Raw genomic sequence first — 16434 nt, 5'->3', positions numbered from 1 at the left:
AAACAGCTGAGCATTCTGTTATACAAACAAAACCACATTCCATTCTGACTTTTCAAACCAACACACTGCTGGTTCTCATTAGCAGTCACCAGGCATTATTCTTATTTGTTAACGGAACTTAGGTACTGCAAGAAATCTCTCTCGCAAAGAGAAAATAAGCACACTTTCTTTCAACATTCGCTATTCTGTCTTCAGAAGTAAAAAAAGCAAGACAGGTCTGATCTTGGTCAGCTTTTTTGACACAGAGTTAAGACAGCTGAACAGAACAGAAGCAACAAAAGTTCAAGGTATATGGCTCAGCTTTGGGTGGAAAAATGCAAAGAATGCCTGATCCTACTTACACAAATCAAGTGTTTCCTGTATTACCATATAAGCATCAAGCCAAGATTTCTACTAGTAGCCATATCTATTTTTCACCTATTATTATAGTCTTTGCTTCATCTCTTCTAAGCCTGGGAACAACAAAGCATTCAATAGATACTCGAAAGGTGAACATTAAACTAAAGATTGTCTCGGACACACACTGAAAAAATTCTCATGACTAGGACAAGGTAACTGCTTATCTAAAAGGTGCCATAAAAAAAGGAAATAGTCACAAATTATTAAAAAAACAGGAAATCAAGGGTATATGGTGCAAAGAAAAAAGATTTTGGCTGTTAAAATATATGAGAGAGAGTGTCAAGACAAACAGAAATAAAATTAGTCAACACAGTAGCAGTTAGCAACACAAAAGGAAAGACTTTCAGAGTCACCTGCTAGAAAGGAACCAGCAAATGCATACAGAAGGACGTCTGTACAGAACATCTCATGCCTTCACTCCGTCAACTCTTTCACACTGGAGCAAGTAACAGCCAAACACAACTTTGGGAAATCTTACAAATGAATTAAACCCAAAGCAGGTATTAAATATAACAAACCTGTGGGAATGTTTGATAAGAGTCTACTTTTATCTCCAAGTTTGTTTATTACAGCATTTCAACAATCAGCTTTCAGCACTGAAATTCGTTTCAAACTTACCACGACCTATGCTACTATTAATGTTCTGGAAAAAACAATCGTAAAAAAAAAATTCTGCAGAGACTTATTAGCCATAACACCATACTAGGCAAAAACACCTGAAAACAAACGAAACAAAAAAGAAAACAAAACCTTTTTAAACAAAGCAGTATCTTAACAACAGAGAATTGAAAATATTCGATAACTTACTTTTTCTGCATTTTCCTGTTTTTTTCTGCCTGACCTCCAAGTTTGCTGAGACCTAATGCATCCTGAGAGGAACTATCTGCTTCTCCCATGCCAACTACGAAAAAAACAAACCAAAAATCAGTCTTGTTATCTTCTCAATTCTGGCCAGTTATAACTCAAAAATCACTACTGCTTTCCTGAACAAAAGTATTTCATCCTTTGTAATATTACCGATCAGAAATGTCCAAAGCCAAACCTCCAAGCCCATCTATCACTATTTTCTAGCTGAATTAACACCCATCAAAATGGTGTATAAAAATAGGAAAATCAGATTGGTAAGGACTCAAATAGGTGCTGTCTAAAACCGGCTGTAGTGACACCAAGAACCTCAGGTTTCAACCATCTATAAGATGAATTCTCAGTGCTCCCAGATCACTTATGGTTGGTGTCAACATCAAGGATCCTGCTTTATGCAAAGAATTGTGCCAGAGAGAAAGGTAACGGTAGCATTTACTAAGCCAGCTGGGTTCGTTTCAAGGGAGTTCCTTTGGGTCCAAAGTGAAGACATGACTGTTGGTGTCAATACTAGCAAAAGCCTCTTTCACTTCCAAGATACAGTTGAAATTTTTGCTTCACGAAACCCGTAACAGTTCAATAAGTTTCAATAACCTGGCTACATGAGACTAAATGACAGCAACACCTGACTAGCTGAGCTTGCATCCTACACTCACAAAAGGACCTACCAGAAGATTCAGTGTCACCAGTTCAAAAAATGCTGTACATCAGCATCAAAATAATCAAATACGCACACACTGATACATACATCATAAAATTAAGTCTTTCACCCTCTCTCTTGTTATGCAAAAGAAAAAAAAAAAAAAAAAGGCAAACCAACCTTGTCCTAATGTTTCCTTGCTTGTTTGTCCAGGCCGTCCCTTTTCTTTCTTGCCAAACAAGCGGCCAATAGAGGATTTGATCCCCTTCTTTTTGGGAGCTTTATGAAGGGAATCTTGGCTACTATTGCTGCTACTAGGATTACTCGTTTGCCCATCTTGTGAGCCTGTAGAACTTTAGGAAAAAGAAAAAAAAAAAAAAGGAGTCAGAAAGGAGCACATGTACAACAAATTCACTGGAATAACATTGAGAGAGGCAAGTTCAGGTTTCTGTGCAAGTTAACAAAAGCTCAGTAACTTCACCTTTTAATGAGTAATGAAAAGAAATATCTACTAAAATACATACAATTAAACAGAAAAGCAGTGGGAACAACTAAATCATGCAAGAAAGGAAGGGATATAATATTTATATACTATAGCATGGAACTACAAGTCAATTCTTACTTTATTAAGAAATAGAAGTGTTTAAAGTGCAATTCAGAGAGGCCAAAGTTGACAACACAAGCTCCTGACAAATTGAGGCAGGCAATGGAAGTTTGAAAAACTTGAGTGGAATCCATCTCAGATACTTAGGCACTTTGAAAAGAACATCTGTCAATCAAAATGATGGTAATTTTGTAACTTATTTCTAAATTTATAGCTAAATTCCAAGCTGTGAAAAACGACTGGAATTGTGCATCTTTCATTTCCTAAACACAAAGCAAACTTAATGCAGACCTTGAGTACCAGAAGAATTCTTCACATAAAGCCATTTCTGATCCTTAACAAAATCTGTATTCTTATTGTTTACATAATATAGTCACCCATTTATGTGTTCATACCCTTTACTTTTGAGAAACACTTCAATAACTAAAATCCTACAGGCTGAACAGCTTTGCGGTTTTAGGGTTTTATTCTGATGATCTGCACTACTAAGTTACTGGTAGCTCTGACTTATTCATAGCTACTTACTTTCTTATGTCCCTGATATCTTCATGGCTCACTGTATGCAAAGCTCCTTTTTGGACTCTGTCCAAACGCAAAGATCGAGGTGAAGAAGGTGGTGATGTCTCACATTTTATTGTCGTTTTATCATCTCGTACCTCTTCTCTAGAAGCTGGAGACTAACAGAAAATGAATGAGGGGTTAGTTGGAAATGCCAAAACATGAACACAATATCAACGCTACACAAAATATGAAAGGAAAAAAAAAAAAATCACTTATTTCAGTATTAAAGGATTACTCTTGCCCTTACCATTCTGCAGTTGCCTATTTTTTGTTTGACTTCTTTCTGGATTTTCTGTTACCTTCAGTGACAAACTACTAAATTTCAGTCTTAGCTAGTGAAATGAGCAAGTAGCACTCATCTTTTATTCATTCATAGAGCTAAGAACTAAAGTAATGCCTTCAGCATCATAAAACCAATATACCAAACTTCAGTTTAAGCAAGCACAAAGACAGAAAACCAAAGAGTCCTGTGAAAATAAGGCATCTTGATTCTCACTGTTATGTGTTTAGACAATCATTAGCAAGATTACCAATTCTGTGAAGTCAGTTTCTACATACCTGTGGCTATGGCTTATCTCAAAGTTTGAATAACATAAATTAAGACCTATTTGCGTGTGTGCTAACAGATCTTTAAAATTAAATATTGTTTCATGAAGACTGCAAAATAGTGGTTGCAAACAGAAAGCAACACAAGAGTCACCCACACCAGCAAAAAAAACCAAGCAAAAAAACCCCACAAAACAAACCAAAACAAACCCGCACTTATGTTAAGATGATAAACCATTTTACATTAAATATCAAAGAGCATATAATCTTGCTTTATTATATGGTTGCCCTGCAAATGCTTTTTTTTAATGTTCCTGTTATCCATTAATGACTTTGGGGACGGGGAAGGAGATGAAGGTGCACACCAGTAAATAAAGACTTTTACCTTTCTACGGTGTTTCCTTAAATCACTAGGCTGATAGATGCATGCAAAGAAAAGAAATTTAGAAAAGCCGTATTTACTGTAAACTGTAGTACAGACTGAAACAACTAGTACAGGCAAAATATATTAGGGAGAATATAAATAACAATTACAGCAATGGCACAGAGAAAGATACAGAGTATGAAGTACTCTTCAAATCACAGATTAAATGTATCCCTGAAGGGGGGAAAACAAAGCAAAAAAAAAAAAACAAAATCAAGACTTATAGTTGGTTATCTACAAAAGTACCATAGATGCTTCAATGTATTGGTACCACAGGCAAATTAGCACACAAAACGTGCGTTATCTTCAGGAAGAAAAAACAGTAAAGTACATGGGGGCGTAAGGTGTTGCTTTTAAAAGGTGAGAGGATTTCCAGTCTTATGTCAAGTACTTGCCTTGAACTGTATAACCTACAGGACAGCCATAGCAGGCTTAATGCGTTGTCTGCACTAGTCCCTCCTCACACCCTACCGATTTCTGCTGTTGTTTCCTACATAGCATAAAAAGCAGCCATACTTTAATACTGAGAAAGACAGAGGGCCAACAATAGCTGATTTCTATACGGTGACAGTATTCTGTTCTTTCTACTAAGTTTAAAGTGCTGGAATGTCTGAGCAAGACTACCCCTGGTTTTATTTTATCCTCCATCCACTCCAGAAGCCACCGGTTCTCACTTCCTAGGTACTTCCCACCTCTGCCAGAGCACAGAGCAAGGCAGCAACCCTGAGTTACAGACACAAGTTACCAAGTTATTCAGACTGATGCTGACAAAAGTTTAATTGAGATAATTTGTTTAATAATTATCATTGTATTCGGTGACAAATGATTTCAAAAGACTGTAACGAAAAATAAAGTCAGTCCCCTTTGAAGTTTGGCAGGGGAGTTGTGTGTTGTTTCCCTCCCACAAATGACAACTTTTAATCATTTTTTATTTAGAACACATGCAAGCTACACTGCATTAATATGTAAAGTTTTGTTCAATCTGACCATACGGTATCACGTTAATAAATCATAAGTTCACAGAATCATAGAAGGGTTTGGGTTGGAAGGGACCTTTAAGGATCACGTAGGCCCTCCTCAAGTTCTTAGACAAAGCGCAGCAGACTCATTTTACCCTTGCCAGATCTTTCATCTATTAAATCTCATAAACCACAAAAATGAAAATGTTTACCATATGGAATGAAAACTGTCCACAAGAACTGTTCAAGAGAGCTGTAGGTTTCACAATTTATCACATTGATGTTTTTTAATTAATTTTAATCATGAGGGGTTTTCAGCTAACTGAACTGCCTAACACCACTACTACAGTTAGCATGAAGCTGATGTTGCCATCATCCTCATAAACTAACGCAACTTTCTATTAAAACATAGGAAAAAAAACCCACAAGAACTCATTCAGTCTGATAATTCATAATAGCTATTCCAAAAGTTTCTACAAAACTCTTGTTCTGTAATTCTAGAAGCACAGCTTCTTGTTTTCATGCTGTCACAAATCAGTTGTAGGGTACTAAAACATCAGACAAATGCAACTGCAAACAATGCATCAAGTGCCTTTGAGTTACAACTCTTATGATCTAAACTCATTTATTTTGTTTTTGTTCAGCTATGTTAAAATTTAACATAAAACACATTCTTCTGATCTAGCTTTCATGAAAATAGCTACTTAAATTTGTATATGGTTTTCTATGAGAGAAGTTCTTAGCTTAACTACTTATTACTGTGAAAAGTTAGAATATGAGGCACTCCCCATTTTGAAATTTTTTAGTTTCTATAAAAGAAGTGTGTGCTTGACCCTGGATATACAGCTAGAGCTAATATAATGATTTATTTTTTTTAAATGCAAGAAAGCCAAAGTGAGTCCTTTTTATGAAAAAAATAGACTTTTTGGTATACGTACACATCATTTTAAAAAGCCAGCAAAAGTAGTTAGCTGAAATACTTGCTTTTAAACACTCCTATAAGAGACCCAAATGAGCCAAGTCAGTGATTTACAGCCCACCTGCTCTTACAGTGATGGATAGCATTCCTTGTCTACTGATTGGTATGGCATAGGCATGATACGAGCGCAGTAATCCAGGACAATAAGGTACACTAAGTATGGTGTTGCATGTACAACTAGTAAGTACAGTTTCCCGATGCACATGCAAATCTGGAGACAAAGTAATGTATATAGAGCTAAGTTAGACAAGGAGCTTTTGCTGGAGAGCGCTAGCAAATAAATACCTGTATCCACTATGCTCCTTAGTGAAAGGTATTCCAAATATGAGAAACTGTTAGGTTTGGCTAACATTTATGTAAAAACAAAAAAGTGGAAAACTTGTATCTTGTTTTTACAGATAGGTTTACATGCATAAAGCAGCTCCTAGAAAGATTAATTTTTCTAAGCAGTCATATGAATGTCAAAAGAATGGATCCATCTTTCTCTCGTGCTGAACTGCTGTGCCCAAGCTACTACTTCATCAACTACTAGGTCTACCAGATCCTTCTTTTACCTACCAGTCTTAATAGGCTAAAACAAGACACTAGCATTCATTAATATTAAAACAGCTGTGATACCTTCATAATCTTCAAGATTAATGCAATATATGCAAATCAATTTTTAGATAAGTATTTAGTGGAGTAGTTGACTGCTGAAAATGAAGTTTAAAGCTGAGGGAGAAACTAGTTGCTGTACCAGAGGGTGAAAAGAAAACATTATTTCTTCTAGGAAGAGGAGTCAGAAGAAAAGACCGTAACAACAGAAGGAATAGTTAGGCACGAGATGTTGACCAAATAATAGACTTGAGTTCTGAACATTTTTCCTAATCATTATCACTGTATCTTACACTTTTTATAGAAGTTGAAAGGAAGCAGTAGAAAAACCTAGAAAAAGGAAAAATGCAGCTGAGTAAGGAGGAGAGGAAGGGGAAAATCGAACAACCCACTTCCTAGAGAAAAGGAACTCTTCTGAAAAATTAAAGTTAATGGATACTTACCAGTGTCATGATACCTAGTCTGTCCACCTCCCGAGCTGGACTATGTGGGATCCGCCTTGGGGTGGAGCGGCCACTGCCAGGCGGGGAAGAACCAGCAAGTGAACCACTTGCATAGGGAGGAGGAATGGAGCTCATGGACCGGAATCGGCCATGGGCATCCAAACTTCCACTACCCACTCTGCTTTCAATCTCCTCTGCACGCTGCTCTGTGTTTTCCTTTTCTTCTTGTATAAGTCTGAAAGAAAAAAAAAGTTTCAAAGGAACATGACATTCAAACAAGTGCCATGTAAACAGAAAGGCTGACTCAGGCATTAGAAAGAAGCAGCACTTGGCAGACAAAACAGCTACACTGAAAAATCTTCTAATCCAATCTGAAAAGCGGTAAACACTACTGCTATGACCATCATGGATTTCTGTCAAACTAGTAATACACAATCCATTCCATAAATGGGATTGAAGACAGACAACCTGTAAAGAGTACTTAGGCGTAAGCAAACTAGTTACTTCTGTCAGCCCGCCCCCAGGAAACTGAATGGGCAACGACCATTTTCCAAGTAACCACACAAAAAGGACTTCTAGTGTCACAGAAATTCATTTTTATCAAAAGCTTAACAGCAGATAGACCATACCTAATCTCTTTGTTGATTGCATCCAACTGTTCTTGAAGCATCATGGCCAAAGTCTGAGCATCAGCCTGACCACTTGGTGATAGCAGATCAACTGAACTGAATATAGTCTCCCTATCATCCTCAACATCAGACACATCAACATCACTTTCAAACGCTTGTGCCACATTTGCCAATACACTTGCTTGCTGGGCTCGCTCCCAGTCCTGCTCGTTCAGAGTTTGAACCTAGAAGAATTAACAAAAAAAAAAAAAAAAAAAATCCAAACTCAAATGGGAAAAACATAACATTTCTACTGTTTTTCAAGAAGTTTAAAGTAATTTTTAAAAAGCCCACTTACATGCCGGATGCATCCATCAAGACAGCAATGTTTAGAGAAATGTAAAAAAAAAAAGCTATAATGTAGAAAACTTTGCATCTTACAGTTAAGTGAAATTTTAAAATGGACAGCCACATCGAATAAATTAAAACATCACATATCTTGGCTATATACACTCTAAATCATGGCAGAATTTTGCTATCAAATCCAATGAGAATTTTGGAATCAGCTTTATGTACTTATGTGTCCTGAAAGGGACTTGAAATTGCATGCAGAACAGCAACATGATAGATTAGTATACAGGCACAAAAGTAGGACTGTTTCAAATTATATTTTACAGGCTTATCATACTTAAAACAAATTAGGCTTCAAAAGCCCAATTTTGCAATTATTTGTTAACAATTAAAGAGACTAGTAGCTGTGCATTAGCTAGTAAAACATGATATATAAAATCTAGCAGTTTTGTTCCTAGGTACTCCTATTCCATAAACTCCTTGCAATAGATTAGCCTCATCTAATCTACTTTGTTGCCAAAGTTTTATTTTTATTTTAATTTCAGAGTTCTATTACCTTTGAAGGTTCATCTCTGAGAGCTGCCAAACGTCCTTTCTGGGGACGCCTTAACACTGACGAGGTGCCATAGGAGTCCGTATGACTGTCAGCCACGGACGAAGATGTCATAGGGTATCTGAAGTCTGGTCGGCTAGAACATGAAGAAACATTTTATCTTTACAAAGGTAGGGGAAAGGGGGAAACAAACCAAAAAACCCACCCAAATGATTCCTGCTGTCCCACCAGTGCCTTTGTTTTACGCAGTATAAAAACTGCCTTATATGCTCTATAAAGAACACGTTTTATAGCTAGGACTAAGGTATTTTCAGTTATAATAGACAAAATTACATTTAGCAAAGTGACTTTAAAGAAATTAGAAAAAACTGAACTACAATTAAGTTCTGGTACCTATGATGAAGTGATGTGGCTCTGAGTCTCACTTGGTCATTTTCAGCCCTTAATGCTTCAACATTTAATACAAGTTGATCCTGTAAAAATAAACAGATAAAACACATAACAATATGCTTAAAAAAAAAATCAGTGTCAAATACTGATTTATAAACTAGCATTTAGTTATTTGATCTCATTTCTACGAAACTCAGAAATAACAGGTTTTAAAACATACTCTTCAACGATGTAAAACAAAAATTATTTTTGCTACACACAATGCCGCCCCATCATAAAAGGGCATCCAAGAATAATTCTGTTGCCTCTCTACACTGTGACTTTAAGTAATGACAATGAATATTTTAGAAGCAGCTATTAAATAAAATTCACATATTACTAACTTTACTATATTCAGTGATAATATATAATAAGAAACAATATTTTTCAAGCTCTGTGCACCAACATTTCTAAATGCATTCACTTAACTTGGACATTTTTACATACTCTAGAAATTCAGAATTTAACAACAGAGAAATCCAATGAATGAGAAAACAACGAAAAACTAATAAAAATGGCTGATGATGAACATCTGTGCCTTGTGTGAAAACTGCTGGCCTACACATACAAAAATTGAAAGCACATTCTGCAAGATGCTCTGAATGCATTCTTCATTTTATTACAGAAACACAGGCTATACAGTTTGGCCTAGCTACTTACTAGAATGATTTGGGGAGATGCAGTACACCTGTGATTTAATAAGCAATAACAAGTATTATTTCAGAACAGATAGCGTGACCACAAAATCAACTGCCACTGCTTAAGGATGCAAAGAAATGAAAGGCCCCACCACTATTATTCAAGAAGGGAACTTGTCAGTTCCAGGACAAGCAAAACACCAGACAGCTGCTATTGCGAAGGCACAGCCAAGTCTAATAAATATTTCTCTCCCTGACCACTAATACTTAAAACTTTAAATATTTTTTATTGGTCGAACAAGCATTTCATGATACCCAATGCTTTAAGAAAAAACTTATGGGAAAATACCCAACATTAAAAGTATTTCTCTTTTCTTTTTACTGTTCAAGGTCATACATACAACAGTATAAAACTTTTATGCAATCTTCAAACTTTGGCAAATTGCCAATATAGCCAGACACTTTACATATTCAGAAGTGTGTTAAATCTTTGAGTAAAAAGCTACGTATTACCTGTAAAATCATCATAAAGCTGAGGCACACAATACCATAAAATGAGCAATAACAGCTCCCTACTTTTAAACAGACCAAGTAGTGTTAAGTTTTATGGGGGAATTCAAATCTGTTCCTGCTATATAGCAATGCAGCAATTATTTTCCAATATAATATTTCAGAAATGTGTACTATACCTTTTCATGCTGAAGTTCCTCTATTTGTTTTTTTGCATTTTCAATTTCTCGAAGAAGTGAATTCTAAAATAAAATGTATCACAAATTACATTACTTATACAAGCTTTCAACTCTTAAACCATAACCAAGATGAGTATTAAAAAATTTCAGTCAACACTATACAGATGCATCTTAAGTTACCGATACTTTATTGCTTACATCATTTCACTTTGATTATAGTTGAAGGTTTATCCTTTCAGGTGTACAGCCCTCTAAATAATGGATTTAGTAATAGCACAAGTTCCACAAAAATTCAGTACCAATACCAGCCTTTTAAAGCTCCGTTTGACAAAACTGGTAAAAAAAAGGAATAATTAGGCAGCTAAAATAATTCAAAGTAATTCACTGAGCGGTTACTAAGGCATTACTGGCGGTTATCATGAGGTTTTCATTTTATTTTCACTTGCCTGACTTACAAAATTACTATACAGTAATTTCTTGGATGTACTGTACCTCCAGAACTGCAACACTCACTGACTTACAGGCCTTTATTAACACCAGAGCTGTCCTCTTTACAGATATACCATCACTTCCAAACAACTCCAGTAAATATAAATACTTATGACTACTACAATCTCAAAGCAGTTTCCAAATTCGGACTAAGAATCATCTGAGAATTAAGAAACATTTAATATCTACAACAACCAAAGAATTTCAACTACTGTATTTGACTGTAGCATGTGATACCAAGAAAAAAAATAAAAAAATAAAAAAAAATCAGCGATTCCCCCTTCTAATAGGAAACTTGTAACTGGGTCACTTTCTTTTCCTTTTCCACCATTGCCAAGAAGTTCTCCTACACATATTTCCTTGAGGTAAGTAATACCATTATTTGCATCTTAAACATGTAATGAAGTTTCATACATGAACAAATAAATCATTCTGGGAAAAAATCCCAAGTGATCAGAAGAAAATCTTAAAATTTTACCTGCATGTTTCTTCCCAATTTATCATAAAAGAATGAGCTGGAAGCCACAGAAAGAACACTTTTCTAGAAGCTGTTACTTACTGTGAAGGACAACTAGATTTTCCTCATTATTCATGAATATAGTTAGGGTTTGGGGAGTTAGGGTTAACCCTAAGACATGCTGCCAATATTCAAGCATTAAAAAAAAAAAAATAAAAATGCAGTCAGCTGTTTTTCAGAAATTGAATTTATAAAGACTGTTAGAGCAACCTTGCTGATGTCATAGCAAGGCCCATAACAAGAATTTCTGAAGTATTGGGAGCAGCTGGTGATCTTGAAAATAGTGATGTTAACTAAAAACCACAAGACAAAGTTTGCAGCCTTAGCTGTCAGATGATAAGCACCTTTATCATTAACTCAAAGGACGAGAATCAGTAGGACCTACATTTGTTCTGCACTACCTGATTCCTCTCAGCTCTAAGAGTGCAAAAGCAGAGGAAAGACCGAACTAAATCTTTGTAATGATCTGAGGGGACCACAATCCTGGAATTCTGGAAAGACATGTCAGGTGCCTGACTGATGGTTTAGGGATAAGAACTGAGTTGACATGAATGCAAGAGAAAGTAAACATTTATTAAAGTCTGAATACATCATTATATATTGCAACTGAAGCATTTTATTGCCATGACTTTGAAACAAAAACCACTCAGCTTTTATTGAAACATTTCCCCAGATGGTCATTTCACCTTCCAGTAAAAGAAATGAAGTATTTTTTTTAATCCAAGACAAAGCAATTCAAAGTCAGCATCAAGCAAAGTACTATTTTAGAAGACACTGCTTTGTTTGATGCAGAATAAGGGAATCCTTAAAGACATACTTAGAAGAAAAATCCGTAAGGACCTAGATCCAAAAGCAGAAGGGAAAGAAACAGAGTAAAGTATGTCACAAGTTAGAAGACGAATTTAATACAGGGGAAGGCTCTGCGATGAGCATTGACAACCCGGAGAACAGTCCATTTACGTTCATATAACCTGTCTCAAAATGATCTAACCGGGAAGAAAACGCAAGATTGCTTCAACTTGCAAGAATCCCACAATGACTCAGGGTAACTAGTACAGAAAAAAGCAGTGGGAAATGAAAGAAACTGAACTGAAAAGGTCAAAGTTCTAGCCCTAATTCTTTAGACTTCCTGTACTACACTGGATGAGCCTATTTATGCAGTCCACACCAGTCAACTAAGAAAGGATAAAGCTTCTTAAAAAGATGTCTGCTCAACACTGTAGTACAATGCTCAGGGACAATCTCAAAAAAAAAAAAAAAAAAGGCATTTTAAGAACTTATTTCCAAAATCCACACTAGAAAACAGCCTTAGCAGAAGCTACTTTATTAATAAGGATTTAGTATTTATTTACTGGTTACAGACACATTGCAAAATACACAAATCACTACAGAATGTTGAACTTCTAATTAATGTATATGCTGGAATGTGATTTGTTACCTTATCTTCCAAGGCAGCCATCCTTTCCTTGAGATGAAGCTGAAGCCTTTCATTAGATTCAGACAGAAGCTTATCAACAGTTTCTGACAAACGTTTATTATGCTCTTCATTCATCTTCTCTCTCTGTCTAGCCTAGGATACATAAAAGCTGCTGAAATAACTTTAAATTTACAACATTTATAACAATTTCCAGGTTATAAAAACAGTAAGCTTTCTTTAATCCAAATGTATTTTTTTTAATAGAAACATTTTTCCAAAGGAATACCGCATGTACCCCCCTGACTCTGTAAGGGAGCGTAAGGCAACTGTTTCAAGATCACAAGTTTGAAAATCTGAGCTTACACTGCAAGAAAAAGCAATTCCAGTATTTATAACCTAGGAACCAATTTTTCCATAGTCATTTAATTCAGCAAGTTTTTGATCTGCCTCCTGATCAGAAAATATGACTAGCAGTTAGGTATTTCCAAACATATTTGAAACTCATTGGAGACTTCCAGCTTTTTCTTGAGATTTAAGGTTAGCCATAGTACAGTGGCTCAGATCTACCACCTATCAGCCAGCCTAAACTCTGGCTTTATCTTAGAGATGAAAAATAGAAACAGTTTTCCTGAATGGTAGACAGCCATGAAGGGGATTAGATTCTTTCTTTCGGCTTTGTATCTTTGCCAAAAATATGTACGGTACCCTTTGCAGTTCTTGATTCTTTTCTTCTAGCTGTGCTTCCATCTGTCTCAGTCGTTCCTCTATATTGCCATGTCTCTCCTCAGCCTGTCAATTTGAAAACAAAATTAGAATGTTTCTTTTTTTTTTTTTTTTTTAAGAAAAAGGTTTCAGAAGCGTAGAAACACGGCAGCACAATAATATATCTAACATGCTTTGCGCAACTGCCATTTATGGTAATACACAATGCAGAACAAATGCCTTTCTGTCACTTGAAAGGACCTAGTAAGAGCTCATATGGTAAGTAACAAAATGATGAAGCCTGTCACCCCTAAGTACCATGAACCAACTACTATTTGCAAATGAGCTTGCAACAGCAGAAGTTCATTCAAATCCCCAAGAATTAAAATAAATAAATGAATAAATAAAAAATATGCATTTTCAGCTTTTCCTCACTAGCCTACACAATATGACCCTTTGTTAGTAGTCATGACAAAGCAGAAAGCAGCAAGCAGAAACAAGGACTAAGATACAAATTCTACCTTCCTAAGCTTGGTGGTAAGTTCCAATACTTTAGCATCTTTAGCAGCTGAGTTCCCAGGAGACAAAAGGTCAGACTACAGAGCCAGTTAGGGACAGGAAAGATAACAGGGAAAGAAATGAAACTGAGACTTGGAAAGAAAACACACACACACACACACACACTTGAAAAGGCTCATTTGTAGTTACTACATATAACTCTTCAGACTTCATTATTCCATTTGTAGTCTTCTAAAAATCTTAATATTAATGAGTACCATTACTTCTCTCTCTCCCCCTATTCCTCACTTGGTTAACAGTGGAAGAAATTTGGAGTTCCCCTTCAGAAATAGTTCTTGTTTTAGAAGACTTTATGCCTATTATTGAATGAATTTTAATAAAAAGCAACAAAATAATAATTCAGAGACACATTTTCATAATGTAAGAGAGTTAACAGAAAACCTGCTCAAGTTCCAAAGAGCAGAAATTTAAAAAAAAAAAAAAAAGTAAATTAGAGTGTGTTCATAGAGATGAACAGAAAAATGCAGAAAAGGAGAAACATTTTCTGAACTAGTTGGAGGAAAACCAGAAACACAATGTAACAAACGCAACACACTAAGAATAGATTTCTCGTAGCAGGACACCAACAAAAAAGAGAGTCTTGAGGACACTGTCCAATTGACTCACCTTTGAAAGTGCTGCAACTCTCTGTGCCAGCTCAGCTTCCACCTCCGGCAAAGTTTCAGCTTTTCTCAAAGTCTGCTGCAGCTTTTGCTCAGCTAGTTCTAGTCGTTCTTGCAATTGCCTGTTTTTATCTTCACTCTACACAGGATTATGGTCAGCAAATGTTTAGTGTTAAAATGGTAATTAATTTTCATCAAAGAGGAAGGTAAGGACACAGCTTACTGCCTTTACTAGACCTATGGAGAACAAACTGTCCAAAACTGGTTTCATAATCAAAGATGTGGCATCCTTCCCTTCATTACATGAGAGGTCTTTTTTCTCTACAAATTTTTTTCTGCAGTCAATTTTGTGTATTCTGAAAGCAACTATATCACCAAATAAACATAGTTACGGTATGGGAAGCAGCATAGAACAAGTTGTGAATTTTCAATGTCAAGGCTGTGCTAAGACGGAGTTACATCAAGGAAAAAATTCCTTCATATTTTATATAACACTATGCATATTACCGCAAAATTTATTTTTATTTAAATATGTACAACTTCTTTTAAAAATCACACTAAAAGGGACTTCTCTTGTTGACTAAGAGTTGCCTGGCTTCCTCTAGTTAGAAAGTGACTGGCTAAAAAAACATCTCTGGTTTTAAGTTGGACTACTTCATGTCAAGCGTATGTCAAATTTCCTCCAGCAGTAAGGCAACGTTTACTTCTATTATAGGGTATAAAAATCACTACACACTACACAAATTTTAAAACTGTTTTAGCTGGGAATGAGTAATTTCTCACATATGAAACTAAAGATGCTTGGATACACATGTAATAACTTAAAAATCCACAATTAATAGGGACAACAGCCCTGGTGCACCATGATCACGTGCACTAAAATGCTTAAAACTATTTTCTCTCTCCAGTAAACTGTCTCGTCTTCATTTCCAGGGTAAAACTTTGTACAATGCACTCCTCCAGTTACTGAAAAACAATTGCTAAAAATAGCAACATTAGAGATGATATCTTCCTAAAAGAAAAGTGCTTTAGTACAGTATGAACATTAATTATTTCCATTAGTTTTATGCTGAGCAAAATGTACTTTATCTTATTTCAAATTACAACCTGTCGATGCATGGAGTCTTTAGTGGCAATTTCATTTTCAAGTTTATCATTGAGGTCATGCACAGATGTAGCTTCACGTTGTGCAGCGAGGTAGCGTTTCTCAAGAGTTGTAATTCTCTCTTCCATGTCTTCCTTTTGGGCCATAGTCTATGCAAGACACAAGACAGAATTTAGAATGTAAGGGATAATTATTTAGTGATCAAACTGGGGGGTAAACCCCACAAACCAAAAATAATAATAGAAAAATAAAAATTGGATATACTCTGTTACTTCTCTCAGTAAAAAAATGAAGTAGAAAGAATAGTCTCACTTAGGCTTACATTACACCAGAGATCTGCTTTTCAACAGCACAAACAACAGCAAATCTTTACTTCCTGGGGACGGTCAGAGAGTGTTCTCGGATTTAACTAAGCTCCCTTTCTATTTAATAAGGATACAGTACACTGCAATACATAGGACCGTGGAGATTAGTGATGGATAAGTAACGGGATGTGTTAATCACACCACTGAAATCAAAATGATTTCTCAACCATGTACATCTTTAAAAATAAAAACTTTGAACTTCATGAATAAGCTTAGAATTTGACTAGACCAAGCATCTTTTGAAGAACAGGTTAAAGTTCGCAATGCTAAATGTCAAATTTAATATATCCGTGAAGTATCTAGTTAGTCATAGATTTATTCTGAAGACAAATTTTCTTAAGTGACTGGTCTTTTAAACAAAAAATAGCACCATCATGCTC

The 16434-nt window shown here is 35.7% G+C and overlaps 1 protein-coding gene across 2 annotated transcripts in view; it reads right to left on the bottom strand.

Annotated features, from left to right (window-relative positions):
- PPFIA1 (PTPRF interacting protein alpha 1) overlaps positions 1–16434 on the bottom strand; it is a 61091-nt gene that overhangs the window by 17832 nt on the left and 26825 nt on the right. For both annotated transcript variants that reach the window (XM_082317900.1, XM_082317901.1), the window contains exons 8-19: positions 15692–15838; positions 14589–14723; positions 13407–13490; positions 12723–12854; positions 10279–10341; positions 8916–8995; positions 8526–8658; positions 7640–7863; positions 7011–7245; positions 3030–3181; positions 2081–2253; positions 1207–1300 (exon numbers count right to left, since the gene is read on the bottom strand). In XM_082317900.1, the coding sequence (XP_082174026.1) occupies positions 1207–1300; positions 2081–2253; positions 3030–3181; positions 7011–7245; positions 7640–7863; positions 8526–8658; positions 8916–8995; positions 10279–10341; positions 12723–12854; positions 13407–13490; positions 14589–14723; positions 15692–15838 (1652 nt within the window). The remainder of the gene's footprint in view (positions 1–1206; positions 1301–2080; positions 2254–3029; positions 3182–7010; positions 7246–7639; positions 7864–8525; positions 8659–8915; positions 8996–10278; positions 10342–12722; positions 12855–13406; positions 13491–14588; positions 14724–15691; positions 15839–16434) is intronic.

The sequence above is a fragment of the Platalea leucorodia genome (genome assembly GCF_965183815.1).
Source record: "Platalea leucorodia genome assembly, chromosome: 7".
Classification (NCBI taxonomy): Eukaryota; Metazoa; Chordata; class Aves; order Pelecaniformes; family Threskiornithidae; genus Platalea; species Platalea leucorodia.
This window is presented reverse-complemented; position numbering and strand designations above follow the sequence as displayed.